Genomic DNA, 16,905 nt, shown 5'->3' on the forward strand with positions numbered 1-16,905 from the left:
TAACATATTTGAATGGGGAACAAATGAATTTTTAACACAAATCACCTAGAAACATGGAGAGAGCAGAACAAATTAGAATGACACAGAACACTAATATGATATGATGCTTAGCATCCACAGGCAAAGCTGGAGATATGTCAAAAACACCCAAAACTCATAGCAAGAACTCCCCTCAGAAAAACTTAATTGAAACTTTCCGAATATATTAAAAATTCTAAGATATGACTAACAATTAACTAGACAAAAAGCAGAGAAGGGAAACTAAAATTCACATTTTTAAAAACACATTACCATGAAATGACTAACTTGAGCCAACGATACCAAATCACTATTTCAACCAAAAGCGATCCAGAACATAAAAATGCACCTACAGGAATCCACAAGGTAAAATCGAAATGCAGCAGCACATAATGTACAATACACAATCAGATAAGGCAAACTTGAGAAAAAATTTTGATCTTGTGACCTGTATCAAACCTCTTAACACCCAGTACAGGGAAAGGTCAGCCCTTTATACTAGGATATTACAAGAACCAGGAAAAGAAAAACAGAGTCAATAGAAAGAAATTAAAAATAAAAAAGCCAGTAAAGCTTAGAAGATTCCAACCCTTTTCAGATCATTAAACGATACAAAGCCCTTAACTACGATGCGACGAAGAACAGTAGCTCTCGTCAGCCTAAGTGTCATAGATGGCTGTTTAACGAGATCTCTCTAACAGGAATGGTGGTTAAACCAAATGCTCCGCAAAAACTCACATGAACAGAATTAAGCTCTTGTCAATGAAGGATCCCCCAGAAGCTAACACGCAAGCTTGATATCTACTTGCTGTTACCTGAAGAATCATTAATCGACGAGAGCTCCTCTGCGCTCCATGTGCGACTCCAACACCATCTATCATGCTCTTCCTCCCTCCCTGGTCCCTCGATGCTGCTCTTATATTAATGGTAAACCGTCCGTAGATGGTTTGATTGGTTGATGTTCAGAATCTCACCGTCCATATTAGGGCTACGGTTTCGCTGAGGCTTGTTACTTCTGGTTCAGATTTCAGAAATAAATGGTAAGCAAAGGAAATTCTGGAGAAAAGATCCGGGTTTTACTCTTTCCTACTCAACGGCTGCGCACAGGAATAGTGTGTGCCGGGGTTCATCAGAACCCTAATATTGATCTTGCGGGTTCCTACCACTGTACCTTGTGTCGGTGCCGACACGGGGAGATTTTTCGCCATGTCGCTGGGGGCGATATGAAACCCCCCAGCGACACCGAATTTACATTAAGCCGATATATCGCCACTTGGGTGACATTCCGTCAAAGTTCCATCGACTCCGGCGGAAGTTCATCGACTCCAGCGAAAGCAAAGACGAAAATAGACTAACAGAGATGGCGGGCGAGCCTTAGAGGCCATTCTAGCAGCGATGCCACTTGCGTATCCTGTATCCTAGAGTGGAGGCAGGGGAGATGTACTTGCCGGCGGCAATGGAAGCTGTGTGGGTGCCGTGATCATTCAAATCCTTGGGAGAACGGTATTCAGTAATCTCGTTCATCTTACCATTGGTGGCCTCAGCAATTGCAGAGAAACCTAGCTCCGATGACTTTCTGGTTGCATGAGGTAGCGGGAAGCCCCCCCCAAAAACAACAAAAACCCCCCACCCCCAACAAAAAAAAAAAAAAAACCAAAACACAACAGTTGAAGCACCCCCCCCCACAAAAAAAAACAAAAACAACCCCACCAACCCCACCACAAAAACAACCCAAACCAAGCCCCTCCCAAAAAAACCCCCACCCCCCCCCCCCCCCCCCCCAAGAAAAGAAAAAAAGAGGGGGTTGGGGGAGGCAAACCCATTTTATGCGAGAAATCCGATATGCCCGTCGTTAATAAAGGAGATACCCACGTGGCAGGACAGCAAGATCAGCAGACAAGCCAGGCAGCAGAGCCCAGTAGACGATCCCAGAGAATTATCAAACCTCCAGCTCGTCTGATAGAAGATGCTGCATGAAAGGGGGAGATATGAGTTACATAGAAATACCCTTCTAATGATTAGATTCAGATCCCTAGGTCTTACAGCATGTTGGTTGTTAGTATATATAGTAGTATCCTCAACCCTAGTAAAGGCAGAAAATATGTTATCCCTTTTGCCTCTATTGTCTCTTCTATTACTCTGTTAAAACTCTGTCTCTTCTTACCTCCTTGCTGTAATTTCTGTGGTTATTATCAGTCAATCCAAGATACTTCATATCAATTGGTCCGACCTGCCGGATTTCGATGGCTGAAGGATTAAGGAGTCGACAGCTAGACGAGGCGGTGAAGCAGCTCACGGCAACATCTTCTGTTCAAGGAGAGCAGCTGAATGCATTGCACAATGCGGTCTCAGGACAGAAACTATCTATCGACGAACAGAGGGAAACTCTATCTGAGTTAGTGATGCAGGTCACAGCGATTGGAGGGCGATTGGAGCAAGCCTTTCGGCAAAATCCGGCCCCTGAGTCGAGAAATCAGTCCCCTGTCACACCAGAAGCAGCTTCCACAATGTCGATGAACCACGTCTTGCCGAGAACCATGAAACTTAACTTTCCTCGGTTTGATGGCTCTGATCCGGATGGGTGGTTATTCAAGGCAAAGCAATTTTTTGGGCTACATTCTACTGGCGATGAACACAAGCTGAAGGTGTCTTCATTCCATATGGACGGAGCAGCTCTCAAGTGGTATCGTTGGATGCAGACGGCGGAACAACTGGGAACCTGGGACACATTCACTAAGGCGCTGATGCTGCGATTTGGTCCCTCACCATTTGAGGATCCCCAAGGAGCTCTTTCTAAGTTGATCCAAACCACCACAGTTGCAGAATATCAAACTCAATTTGAGGATTTAGCCAATCGAGTCTCGGGGTTACCTTCCTCCTTTCTGATTAGCTGTTTTATCTCAAGATTGAAAGCTGAACTAAAGCACGAAGTCATCGCATATCGTCCCCTGGATATGGCCGTCTCTGTTGGCATCGCAAGGTTGCACGAAGATCGATTGCAGGAGCAGCGAAGAACTCCCATTCGTGCCATTCCCATATCGACTCGGCCACCATTGCTTCCCACTCCAACCACTCGCCCACTGGCTTTACCGCCGATTCCCATCAAGCGATTAACCCCTGTTGAGATGCAGCAGAAACGAGAGAAGGGACAGTGCTTCAATTGTGAGGAGAAATTTACTCCAGGGCACAAGTGTAAGACTAAGCAATTATCATCTAATCTTGGGAGTTTGGCGGAGGAGAACCACCCGACGAAGACGAACAGCCTGCCGATGAAGCAGCGTCCAGTGAAGGTAACGATGACGAAGGTGTTACCCCTGAGTTGTCTTACCATTCCTTGATCGGCACAAACACCACCACTACACTACGATTCACAGGGACTGTCAGAGGAAGACAAGTACAAGTGTTGGTCGATAGTGGTAGCACCCACAACTTTATTCAAGGGGGAATCGCATGGCCGTTGAACTTGCGGTGGAGGCGGGGGCACCCCGCCGGCCTGGTCGGTGGGCGATGGAAATAGGATGAGTTGTGAAGGGCAATTCCATAATATCCAACTCAAGGTACAAAATCAAACCCTAATTATTGATGCTTATGTTCTGGCCGTATTTGGAGCTGATATAATCCTAGGGGTTCAGTGGCTGTCCACTTTAGGCCCAATTATGTTGGACTACAGCAAGCTCTTATTACAGTATAGCATTGAGGGTAAGACTGTTACCTTGATGGGAGAAACAAGTTTAGGCCCATCCCAATTGGACTTTCGTGGGCTTAAAAGGGTAATTGATACCCATACTATAATCAGCCCAGATAAGCTGGAAATAGAGCGCAGAAACCCCGATTTAACCGAGCCTAGTGATCCTCAATTACACGGTCTACTGCAGCAATATGAGTCATTGTTCATGGAGCCTAAAAGCTTACCCCCGGCTAGGGAACATGACCATGCCATCCATTTGCAACCCAACTCTCACCCGGTAAATGTGCGGCCCTATCGGTATCCTCATTTTCAAAAGGGAGAAATTGAGCGTCAAGTGGCAGATATGATGACAAATGGGATTATTAGGACCAGCATAAGCCCATTTTCATCACCAGTCCTCCTTGTAAAAAAAAAAGACGGGACTTGGAGATTTTGTGTGGATTACCGTGCATTGAATTCTATCACGATCAAGGATCGCTTTCCGATACCGACCATTGATGAGCTGTTCGACGAGTTGCACGGGGCCCAGTATTTTTCAAAGTTGGATCTACGCTCAGGATATCATCAAATTAGGGTGCGACACGATGATATTCATAAGACGGCGTTTCGTACGCATGAGGGACATTATGAATTCATGGTGATGCCTTTTGGGCTCACTAATGCTCCAAGCACCTTTCAAGCCATGATGAACCAGGTGTTCAAGGCCCATTTGCGAAAATTTGTCTTAGTTTTCTTTGATGATTTACTGGTCTATAGCCCAACATGGGCCTCACACATGGAACACCTACAAATGGTGTTAAATCTTCTCCAAGCCCATAAGTTGTTTGCAAAGAGAAGCAAGTGCACGTTTGGTCAAGCCCAAGTCGAGTATCTGGGCCACGTAGTCTCGAACCGTGGGCTCGAGGTGGATCAACACAAGATTGAAGCGATTTTATCTTGGCCCACCCCACGAACTCTCAAGGATGTCAGGGGTTTTCTGGGTATTTCAGGTTATTATAGAAGGTTTGTGAGGGGATACGCTCAAGTAGCCACACCTCTTACCGATTTGTTGAAAAAAGGGGATTTTCAATGGAACCCGACGGCTGAAGCTTCCTTTCACGATCTCCAGAAACGACTCACAGAGGCGCCGGTATTGGCCTTGCCGGATTTCTCCAAATCTTTCACCGTCGAATCAGATGCGTCGGGAACTGGCATCGGAGCGATCCTCATCCAGGAAGGGCACCCAGTGGCCTATTTCAGCAAGAAATTATCGCCAAGAGCACAGGCAACCTCGACCTACAACCGTGAGATGCTCGCCATAACGCAGGCGGTCGCAAAGTGGAGACAGTATCTCCTTGGTCGGAAGTTTTACATACTTACGGATCAGAGGAGTCTCAAAGAGCTCAACTCGCAGATTATACAGACGCCGGAGCAACAAGAGTGGTTGATTCGACTTCTAGGGTTTGATTTTGAAATTCAATACAAGCCGGGAAGGGATAACCAGGGCGCAGACTCTCTATCTCGCATACCACCGGTGATAATCCAAGCGGTTTCTTTAACTCTTCCCTCACCGCAATTCTTGAAGGAGCTACAGGCTGAAATCGACCAAAATGAGGATCTGCAACACATATATGCCAAAATTGCAGAAGGTGAACCAGATGTGGCGAATCACCAGATAAGAGATGGGTTGTTGTTTCACAGAAACCGGTTAGTCTTGCCATCCACTTCACGATTCAAAGAGTTCTTCCTACATGAATTCCATAGCTTCAGGGTTGGAGGCCACGCTGGATACCTAAGAACGTTGAAACGCATCGGAGCGAATGTCACATGGAAAGGGCTGCGTAAGGATGTCAAACAATATGTAGCAGAGTGCGAGATCTGTTAGCGTAACAAGCCTTTGCACACTCATCCCGCGGGTTTGCTGCAACCACTCCCAATCCCAAACCAGGTATGGGAAGACATCACTGTTGACTTCATTACAGGGCTCCCGAATTCACAGGGGCGAGTAGCAATCATGGTGGCTGTAGATCATCTATCTAAGTATGCCCATTTCTTTGCTTTGGCACCGGGTTTTACCAGCTTCAAGATCGCCACCGTATTTGCTGAAGGCATCCTCAAATTACATGGACTACCACGTTCGATTGTTTCTGATAGGGACCCTCTTTTCATGAGTGAGTTTTGGAAGGAGTTGCATCGACTACAGGGCACCTTCTTGGCACACAATACGGCATATCACCCACAATCAGATGGGCAATTGGAAGTGTTGAATCGATGCTTAGAGATGTATCTTCGTTGTTTTGTATCTGAAAATCCGCAACAGTGGTCACAACATCTATCATGGGCTGAATACTGGTACAATACAGCATACCACACGGCTGCAGGTATGACCCCATTTCAAGCACTGTATGGAAGACCCCCTCCTACTTTGATCCGTTATCTTCCTCAGAATTCGGCAAATGCAGCCATAGATGATATCCTGAGGTCCCGTGATCAGATATTGACTGAGTTAAAGGCTAACCTACAAAAAGCTCAGTCCCGCATGAAATCCTTTGCTGACGTACGACGGACTGAGAAGGCATATTCCGTAGGTGATTGGGTTTATGTGAAGTTACAACTGTATCGACAATCCACGGTGGCCCGCAGACTGCATCCTAAGCTCTCTCAACGATTTTTTGGGCCATATCAAATCACAGATCGAATTGGAGAGGTAGCTTACAAGGTAGAGTTACCCCAAGGGTCCCAGATACATCCAAGATTTCACGTCTCCTTGCTGAAACCACATGTGGGAAGGCCCCCTTCTCCACCTCAATTGATGCCTCTACCCCCCTCGGATCCTACTCCAGTAGCTATTTTGTAGTCTAGACACATCAAGAGAGGCCAACGATCGCTTCAGAGGTTTTAATCCAAGTGGGAGGGGCTGCCAATGGAAGATGCTTCTTGGGTAGATATGGTAGCTGCACAAAAGTGGTTCCCGGATTTAACCTTGAGGACAAGGTTAACTCTCTAGAGGGAGGCAATGATATGTCCGCTGTTAATAAAGGAGATACCCACGTGGCGGCAGACAAGAAGATCAGCAGACAAGCCGAGCAAAGCAGAGCCCATGAGACGATCCCCAGAGAATTATCAAACCTCCAGCTCGTCTGATAGAAGATGCTGCATGAAAGGGGGAGATATGAGTTACATAGAAATACCCTTCTAATGATTAGATTCAGATCCCTAGGTCTTACAGCATGTTGGCTGTTAGTATATATAGTAGTATCCTCAACCCTAGTAAAGGCAGAAAATATGTTATCCCTTTTGCCTCTATCGTCTCTTCTATTACTCTGTTAAAACTCTGTCTCTTCTTACCTCCTTGCTGTAATTTCTGTGGTTATTATCAGTCAATCCAAGATACTTCCATACCCTACCCCCCCCCCCGGGGGGGGAGCCCCCAACCCACCCCGCGCGGCTTTTTTTTTTTTTTTCCCTTTTTTTTTTTAAAAACACCCCCCATCTCTCCCCCCCCCCCCGGGGCCCCCCCCGGCGACACGAGGGGGGGGGGGGGGGGGGGGGGGGGGGGGGGTCGACGTGTCGGTGTGTCACCGTGTCGGACCGTGGTTCCTACCAAAAAAAAAAAAAAAAAAAAAAAAAAAAAAGAAGAAGAAAGAAAGAAAGAAAGAAAACCTTGGGGGTTGCTATCAAAAAAATTTTCCTTTGAGTATGGATTGTATGATGTCTTATTGCAAGGATTTGATTAGTTTATCCTCTACAACTGAGTAAGCACATTATTTCAAAAATATGATTAATTCGAAATTCTTAATCAAATTTGAATTTGAATTGCTTGTAATCTTATCCTCTACAATCCCACACAGGCTCATTGGTCGAGGACAAACAATGAGTTTGGATTGCAACATTTTGAATCTTGGAGCTAGTAATCCTTTGGTGAGAATGTCCATGATTGGATCTCCTGTGGGAACAAGCCAGATTGACAAGTTTTTTGCCACTACCTATTCATGAACAAAATGATAGTTGATTTCTTTGTCTTTGGTTCATGCATGAAAAATTGGATTGGCAGTGAGATAAGTGGCACAAGTATTATTACAATATAGTGTTAGGGTAGAAGTACCTGTCCCAAGTTCGGATAGAAGCTAACATTATCATATCAACTCAACAATAACATTAGCAACCCCTTCCTATTTAGACTCTATAGATAAGTGGGCCATAGTCAGTTGTTTCTTTGAACTCCAAGAGATTAAGTTAGGCCCTAAGTAGACATAGTAGTCACTTGAGGATGGTTGATCAATCAAATTGGCCCAATCTGTGTCACTATAAGCCGTGAGAGAGAGACTGGTTATTGGCTGAAATAGAATCCCATGTGTTGGGGTCTCTTTGATATAACAAAGTATTCTTTTGATTGCAGCCTTGAAACAACGTAGGTCAATGCATATACTAACACACCTTTGACAGCGAAGGCTATATCAAGGCATGTGAGAGTCAGATATTGAAGAGCACCCACTATACTGTGGTATTGTGACAGATCATCATAGTGGTTATGGTCTTGTAATGTTGCATTGGTGATGGAGGCAAGTGTAGCCACTACTTGGGCTTGTTCATATTCGTCCTTCGTGAAAGATCTTTGGAATATTTTGATTAACATAGATGTAATCCTCAATTTGACCGGCTGACAACCATACCTAAAAAGTAGCTTAAGGCACCTAGATCATTGATGGAAAATTAATTGCCAATAGTATCACATATTGGATCTCAAAAGAACTTGATCTAGCAAGTAAAATGTCATCCACATACATTAGGAGAAAGACAATTTGATGTGCTGAATGACGAAAGCAAGGTGGCCCTACAAGAGATAAAATCATCGTCCATGAAAAACAAGGGGGAAACTTCAATATCTCCCACTTGATTTATCAACTATCAAGGTGGCTCTTGATCTCTTTGAGGATCTTTCAGGCCAAAGTATCAATCTTGACAAAAGTAGGGTATTTTTGAGCCAGTATGTCTCACGGGGACAGTTAATATCTCTTAGATTGTATATGATCTGAGATCTCACCTTTATTATATATAGTAATTATAGTATGTAAATCATACATTATGATCTTATGATCTTGTCCTCTAGCAATTACAGAATTTACAATTCTATCCTTTGTCACCCCCCTGCAAACTCAACCCGCCATCAAGGAGATTGAGTTTGGCATGCAAAACTGTAAAGCGAGGTGTAGGCAAAGGCTTAGTAAGAATATCAACTAATTGATCCACGTTGGAAACAAAATGAACCAACAAATCACCATGAGAGACTTTATCACGAACAAAGTGAAAGTCTATTTCAATGTGCTTTGTATGCGCATGAAAGACCATATTGGAAGAGAGATAAGCGGCCCCAACATTGTCACACCATAACGTAGGAGCACGAATCAAGGGAAGATGAAGTTCCCGAAGTAAGGACTGAATCCAAGTGATTTTAGCAGTAGCTAAAGCAAGAGCGCGATACTCACTTTCGGTACTAGAGCGGGCTACCATAGTTTTCTTGTAAGATTGCCAGGATATGAGGTTGGAGCCCAAGAAAATTAGATAACCACCTGTGGATTTTCTATCATCAATACAGCCGGCCCAATCAGCATTGAAGTAAGCATGTAAATCCATGGAAGAGGACCAATAAAGCTGAAGCCCATAAAACAGAGTTCCCTTCAAGTAGCGTAAGACACGCTTTATAGCCATCCAATGAATATCAGTAGGACAAGAAAAAATTGACATAACTTGTTCACCGAAAAAGCAATATCAGGGCGTGTGAGAGTGGCATATTGTAAAGCCCCCCCCCCCCCCCCACACTTCGATATTCTATTTAATCTGTCAAAAGAAAACCATCTGTGCGAGACAAGGTGGCAGAAGAAATCAATGGAGGAACCGATGGGTTACAATCATGCATATTGGTTCGTTGTAGTAAATCAAAAATATACTTTCTTTGAGAAAGTAAGAGCCCATCATAATTTGTGGTTAAATCGATGCCCAAGAAGTAATGGGCTGGGCCCAAGTCTTTAATTGCAAACTCATGGGCTAAAGAAACTAGTATGTCATCAATCACCACAGTGGATGGCCCAAGAACAAGGATGTCATCAACGTAGATTAAAATAAAGACTGGGCCGTTAGAACAAACACGATAAAATAATGAAGTATCTGTATTGGACCCAACAAAGCCCAAAACTTCCAAGAAAGAACTCAACTGTTGAAGCCAGGCCTGCGGAGCCTATTTCAAACCGTACAAGGACTTGTGAAGTTTGCAAACATGGGAGGGGTGGTGAGAATCAATATAGCCCGTTGGCTGCATCATATATATATCTTCAGTAAGTGAACCATGCAAGAACGCATTAATGATGTTGAGTTGCCGAATATCCCAACCATGAGAGACAGCTAAAGAGAGTAATAATTGTATGGTGGTAGTCTTAACAACAGGACTAAATGTATCAAAATAACCAATACCATATTCTTGAGAAAAACCTTTGCCACTAATCTAGCTTTGTAACGGTCAACACTTCCATCAGATTTATGTTTAATTCGATATATCCATTTGCAACCAATGGCCCGACGCCCTGGTGGGAGAAGAGTAAGAGACCAAGTTTTATTTTTAAGTAAAGCACCAAATTCAGTGTCCATAGCAGCCCTCCAAATTTGATGCTTAACAGCTTGGGAATAGCAAGTGGGTTTGGTGTCCATAGAAGTTAATAAAGCCATAGGTATAGGAAACTTGGTCGCACATAAACTAAAAGGAGCTCGAGGAACACGTGTGCCATCCATAGACCGAGTGACCATAGAATGCTGCCAAATGGGAACCAAAATAGGTGAGGATGAAGACTGGATAACAGAAGATGGGCTCACAAGTGGTGTAGGTGAAGAAGTTGGGTCTAAAGCATTAGGCATAGAATCTGAACCATGAATTGTAGATGGGCTGAAATTAGAATCTGAAGTATGAAGAGAACTAGCAGGCCCATGCAAACCTTCATTAAGAAATGAAGAAGTATGAGAAGATGGACTTAAAGATGGGTCATGACTCAACATATCTCTCAGATTGTTTATGATCTGAGATCTCACCTTCATTATATATAGTAATTACAATATGTAAATCATACATTATGATCTTATGATCTTGTCCTCTAGCAATTACAGAATTTATAATTGAAAAGCTTGCAATGCATCAGATTTCTTTGCCAAAGTATAAATCCATGTAAAGCGAGTGTAATCATCGATGAAAAAAACACAGTAACAATGTCCATTAAGAGAAAGAATAGGGGCTGGTCCCGACAAATCCGAATGTATAAGCTGTAATGGGGTAGTAGTGATAGAAGAAGAAGTACCAAATGGAAGCTAATGAGCCTTCCCAAATTGACATGAAGAACAAATACTAACAACAGGTGTGGTTGAGGAAGTAACAGTAGACTTGGCAGTAGTAAGAACACGACGAACAACACCTTCAGCAGCATGTCCCAACCAAGCATGACAAATGAAAGAAGAAGCACGAACAGAAGCCAAAGCAACAGAAGCAGTAACAATAGAGTTGTTAGGAACATCAAGCTTGTATAGACCTCTTTCAACATGGCCTTTTAGCAGCAAAGTCCCCGAGGATTGATCCTTAACATGAAATCTGTCATCAAAGAACTCAAAAAATACAGATTATCCTCAGCAAATTTACGCATAGATAATAGGTTATAAGTCAAATTAGGAACATGAAGCATCTGATTAAGAACAAAGGACTTATCAGAACAATGAAGAAGTGAAGATCCAGAGTGAGCAATTCGCAGACCTGATCCATAATGAAATGCACTGAATCAGGACTAGTATACTCATGAGGACCATGAATGGCTTGAAGATCAAAAGTCAAATGGTGCATAGCACCTGTATCTGGAAACCAAGACTGAGGAGTAGAGGCCAAAAAATGAGCTTGCGGCATCACTAGAGGACAAGAACTAGGATAACGCTGATAGCAGATGCGAGCAAAATGACCAAGGCGACCACAAAAATTACAAACAGGAGCCCTATCAGAGCGAGAAGAACCTCCACGATAACTAGAACCACGATAGCCACCTCTACCACTAGCAAATCTAGAAGGAGATTTGAACGATTGGTCAGAATCAAAGTCTAGAGAAGCCGTAGAACAATTGCAGAAGCAACAGGTTGGGAAACCACATAAGTAGTAGCAACATTTGCAACAACATAGGTCAATTCCTAAAGAATAGATGAATTGCGAATCTCCTCACTCAACAACATACCATGAAGATCATGCATCTTGATCGGATTTTCACTTGTAGTAACAGAGGTAACAAATGATGCAAATTCAGATCCCAAACCACGAAGAGTGAAAAGAACAAGTTCATCATTAGAAACGGGTTTGCCAATCAAAGCCATTTGATCAGCAATCTTCTTGAGACGCAGAAGATGGAGCTCCATTGAATCAGATCCTTTACGCAAATTGTGAAGAGAAAGACGAAGTTGCATCACTCTAGCCTGACTATGAGAAGCATAAGTCGTCTCTAATGCCTGCCAAACCGCAGCAAAGGAAGACAATCCAACTACTTGAGAATGAATAACCTCAGTCAGAGAAGAGAGAAGCCAGCCTAACACCATTTGATATTTACGAATCCAAGCAACATATGCCTGATTTGGTTCAGATAAGTCAGAAGAAGAAACCAGAGTCTCGAATGGGGCAACAACAAAACCAGTAACGAAGCCTTCAAGGTCAGATCCACGAAGAAGAGGCAAAAATTGAGACCGACACACCAGGTAATTGGAAGAAGAAAGCTTGATGGAAAGAAAATGGTGGATATTAGAGAAGGAAAACACAGATGGAGAGGAAGCAGAAGCCATGACAACCAGAAATGCAAGAAAGCCCCAAGAATGGCAAGAAAACATAATGCCCAAGGAATCTTTTGGGCTTTGATACCAAGTTATTATCTCTCAGAATATCTCACAAATTGTATATGATTTGAGATCTCAACTTTATTATATATAGTAATTACAGTATGTAAATCATACATTATGATCTTATGATCTTGTCTTCTATCCCTTATCAGGTACAGATCCTCTTTGCTAGATGTTATTGGAATCCCAAAGATGTCCATCTTAAGTAAGTATTTGGGCATATATGTTCCCCTCAAAGTCCAAAATGAAGGATTTTCATTTCATTCTTGATAAGGTAGCTCAAAGACTTTCTACATAGAAAGCAAATAGTCTATCTTTTGCTGGTAGAGTCATCCTTATTAAATTTGTCCTGTCTTCTCTACCCTCTTACCAAATTGGGTTGCTTTGAAATTCCTTCATACCTCTAAGATAACTTCCCCAATTAATAAAAAATATTTACTCAAACTTATGGCTTTTGGACGCAATGGGTTTAGAGATCCTAGGACTCACAATATGGCCCTTCTGCATAAATTATCCAAGAGGCTTCTTAGTGATGATTCTTACATTTGGGCTTTGTTTATAAAGGCGAAATATTTCCTTGATTGCTCCCCCTATGACTGCAAGACCCTTAAGAAAAGGGGCTCTAGAGTTCAGAACAATTAATGGTCTTCCCTCTGTAAAGACTTTCTCTCTTAAAGTGGTGGGCAGAGTAGATTCTACGCTTCTATGGCATGACCCCTGGATTCCTCAATTCCTTCTCATTCCATTCCCCCTTCCCTTTTAGGGGCAAACTCAATACTTCTAGTTAAAGATATAATAGGGTGGAGTCTAAATCATTAATTTATACTCTATTCTCCCTCCCCATTTTGTCTCTGAAATTTCTAGATTAAGTTGTAATAATGAGGAAGACCGTTGGAGCTGCTCTCCTTCTAAGGGAGGAAAGTTTTGTACTAAACTCATGGCTTTACACATTTCTTCTTTTGTTGATGATTTGAATGTTTATAAGATAAAATTCTGGAAGTTTTTTAAATGTTGGAAGATGCACCCAAGATTCAAAACTTTCCTTTGGAGAGTGATTCACAATGGTCTTTTAGTTAATGGCATTATCAAAAAGTGGAGCAATGTAGATGGCAAGCGTACCCTTTACGGATTCCAGAATGAATCCCTTTGGCATTGCCTTCTTCCTGTAGTCTTGTGAAACATACATTTGCTGCAGGGCCTCTTGGAATTAGAATTGAACATATCCAAGCTAAGTCTATTTTGAATGTACTTTTCCAATTTTGCACCAAGCTTAAGTGGGATAAATTTTCAATTTGTTTTTCGGTCTTCTCTTTGACTTTCTACTACTTACGGAAAACTAGAAATGAGGTGGTGTTTGAAAATTGACCAATAATTCTCTTTTGGATTGAGGAACTAAATTGTTATGCTTCAGATTACTTGATTACCTAGATAATGAACACCAGCATTACCAAAGAGATAAATTTGATCTCTCTCATTACTGCAATTTAGTTACTAATGAAACATTGGCTGTTACAGGTTCAAAGGTCAGGGAGGGAAATGGAAGTGGCTAATCAGCCTTGGACGGAATGGACGGCGTCTCTACCAAGCGGAGACTCTTGCCTAGAAGCAGTATTAGAAGGATTTGTCTATGGTTGGGAAGTAAGGGTTGATCGGGAGATTATGTTTAAAGAAAGTTTGAACCAATTGTGAAATCCCCTAGATTTCTAACCCATTAACCCATGATTCCAGGACCGTGAACCCGCGCTTCTAGTCGGCGACAATTGTGGGCCATTCGAGTCGAGCTCAAAAGTTCGGTGTCACACACCACCCAGCTGGATCCGATCATACCCCAATACCTGTGGAGGTGATACACCGCAAGATCTAAGTTCAAGGACAATTCCATACAATATATGATAAAGTAAATTTGAATGGACAAGAATAAACCAGTTCAAGTATTTAATAATCAAGAATGAAAAGAAAGGATCACAATATCCAAAACTTCCTTTCAAAACTAAACATCAGAGTTATAAGAAAAGAAAGAATGTATAATGTTGCAGCAGAAATAATCTAAAGAAACTCTAAGGAAAAGACTCTCTATAAGAGCAGTCCTGGCAAGAACAAGAAGCATCATGTGCCTCCACTTCTTCTCCAATTTTTCCCTCCTGGTAGCCATTCATCGAAGGATCCTCAACATAGGAGGGGTCCTCATAACCTGTAAAACAGTCTAAATTAAGAAATAACAAAATAAAGGAAAGAGTTCATAGAACTCAGTGAAGTAACTAACAATCACATCATATATTCATAAAATTCCCATGTCATAATTCATAAGACAAACATGTATTTAGTAATATAAATAAACAAATGCAAAGTGATGGTATGAGGTTCCTAACTCTATAATGTAGTCTCTAAAGTAGACACGCATTAAGACATACACCAGTTTTCTTTGGGCGGTCTCATCGCTCTTCCCTCACGGCACTCAAGCACGTCTGTTGGGTTCTCCGCAGTTATTGGGTAAGTCTCATTAAGCCATGGTTGGGGATTAAGTCACCACTCTCTCACATCATCATTGGTATAAGATTTGGCACGTGTCAGGGACAAACCTAAGCCCAGTGCAGGGTCATATAGTCTCGTAGCACATATGGTTCGGATATCTCCCCTCATGCCTAGTGCCGTTTTGGTTCGATACCTTCCCACCTATGAACGGAATCCTCAAGGGGAGGCATCTGCTGGATCCCATTCTTTAACCCAGTGGTCATCCACATATAATAGACAGGATGAGATCTCCATGTCCTCTCATGGGTTGGTTACCGGTCTTGAGCGCCCAATGAGCCCTTATCTATTATATGCAACCCTACCTCTTTATGATGATAGTGGGCCTGCTCGATACAAGGACCCAACCACTACCATCACAGACTAACCGGCTTCAATACTCCTACCGGAAGGGTAGTAGTACTCAAGAGGTCACCTAACCCAACATTTCTAGACATGCCCTAAATATGTCAACCAGTAATTAGGGAAGCGCCAAGGGCACGACAAGAATGCATCCCATACCGCCTCCTCTGGTATCCTATGGTAGAAATGCCAAAAAGGCATTTCCCATTCTCCAATCACAACCTAAGCAATCACATAACTAAGGGAATGAACAAACCCACAACCCTAGTAGAAAAAATAAGGTAGAGGGAATAATAATATTCCTCTTATCCCTTCACATACATTTACATTCCATTCTCATAACAACAACAATAGATTTAAAGGAACCAACAACATCATAAATAATAATTTTACCTTCCTTTCGTGCAAAGTCACACTCAATTATAATAAGATAAACATAAATTACAGCAATTCATATTTAACAAAAAAACATAAAAATAACAGCAATCAATTAAATATAACGTGGTTAGTTATTCCTCACCTTCCAACTGGATTCCTTTCTCCAAGATCAATACTTTATTCCCACAAGGAGATAACAAAGAATAATTTACCCTAATCACGAAAGAGGATTAACAAAATAAAAATAGGAGTTAATTTTGGGTTTAGAAAAATATCTTATTAAAATATTCCCGTAAAAACCCAAACATAAAACTAGGTTCTAACTCGCCCTTTTAACCTAAATCAGCTAAAAGTTATAATTTTGCCCTTAATTTGAAGTCGAACGAAACAAAATTTTGGGTAAGGTTAATTGGAAGTAAAACGATATAAGGGTGTCCTCAATTTGGTCCAATTTAATCTAGATTAAAAAGTCCCAAATTCGCTCTCATAAATCACCCGTGGTTGACCCGGAGAGTCAAAATGAGTCAACCTTATCATGGGATTGCACCAATAACTCTTATACTAGAAAAGGACATTAAAATAAGGATTGAGGAGTAAGCAATGAACCTAACATGCTTCCCTTTCAAGATCCCTAAAAAGGAAAGGAGAGAAATACTCACAAAATTGTGACTAAGAGGAGGATTAAAGAAAACTAACCTTTCTTGAAGTTTTTGCGAAGATTCGAATCACAGAGCACCTTTGGAAAAATGGAAATCGCTCATCTCTTTCGTTTCTCCTCTTGCCGCAGCCTCAAACTCGTTCTTACAAAAAGAAATGCAGCTACGGATGAGTTAAAACATAAAATAGGGCTTAAAAACCCGAAATTTCGTTTTTGCCCCTAAATAGAAAATAGGGTGGGGGTTGGTTCACCCAACTGGCCCAATTTTCTATCTATAGTTGGACCCCCAAACGGACTCCTAATTTGGTTATTTTTGGCTCGTTGGAAAGGTCTTTCGACGATTTTTGATTTGATACCTTATTTGTATCAATCGGATTTTTCGTCGCCGATCTACGAACGTGCCAAAATCGCC

General features: G+C 42.1%; 1 protein-coding gene across 1 annotated transcript; it reads right to left on the minus strand.

Annotated features, from left to right (window-relative positions):
* Positions 1-8,815: 8,815 nt before the first annotated feature.
* Positions 8,816-12,532, minus strand: LOC149005534 (uncharacterized). The gene is made up of 5 exons (XM_089135936.1): positions 11,938-12,532; positions 11,472-11,806; positions 11,078-11,299; positions 10,154-10,762; positions 8,816-9,382 (listed from the first exon to the last, which is right to left on the minus strand). Exons 1-5 carry the CDS (start codon positions 12,530-12,532, stop codon positions 8,816-8,818), a joined length of 2,328 nt encoding a protein of 775 aa, XP_088992062.1.
* Positions 12,533-16,905: the final 4,373 nt, after the last annotated feature.

This window comes from Hakea prostrata, chromosome 9 (assembly GCF_041222555.1).
Source record: "Hakea prostrata isolate BN-2017 chromosome 9, UWA_Hpros_2, whole genome shotgun sequence".
NCBI lineage: Eukaryota > Viridiplantae > Streptophyta > Magnoliopsida > Proteales > Proteaceae > Hakea > Hakea prostrata.

Excerpts from the sequence above, each read along its gene's own strand:
- LOC149005534 (XM_089135936.1), bottom strand. The coding sequence starts at position 12,532 with ATGGCTTCTGCTTCCTCTCCATCTGTGTTTTCCTTCTCTAATATCCAC. Across the intron at positions 11,300-11,471 it reads TGCATTTCATTATGGATCAG|GATCAATCCTCGGGGACTTT; the intron begins GTCTGCGAATTG and ends TTTCATGTTAAG. Across the intron at positions 10,763-11,077 it reads CTTCCTCAACCACACCTGTT|GTGAGATCTCAGATCATAAA; the intron begins GTTAGTATTTGT and ends TATATAATGAAG.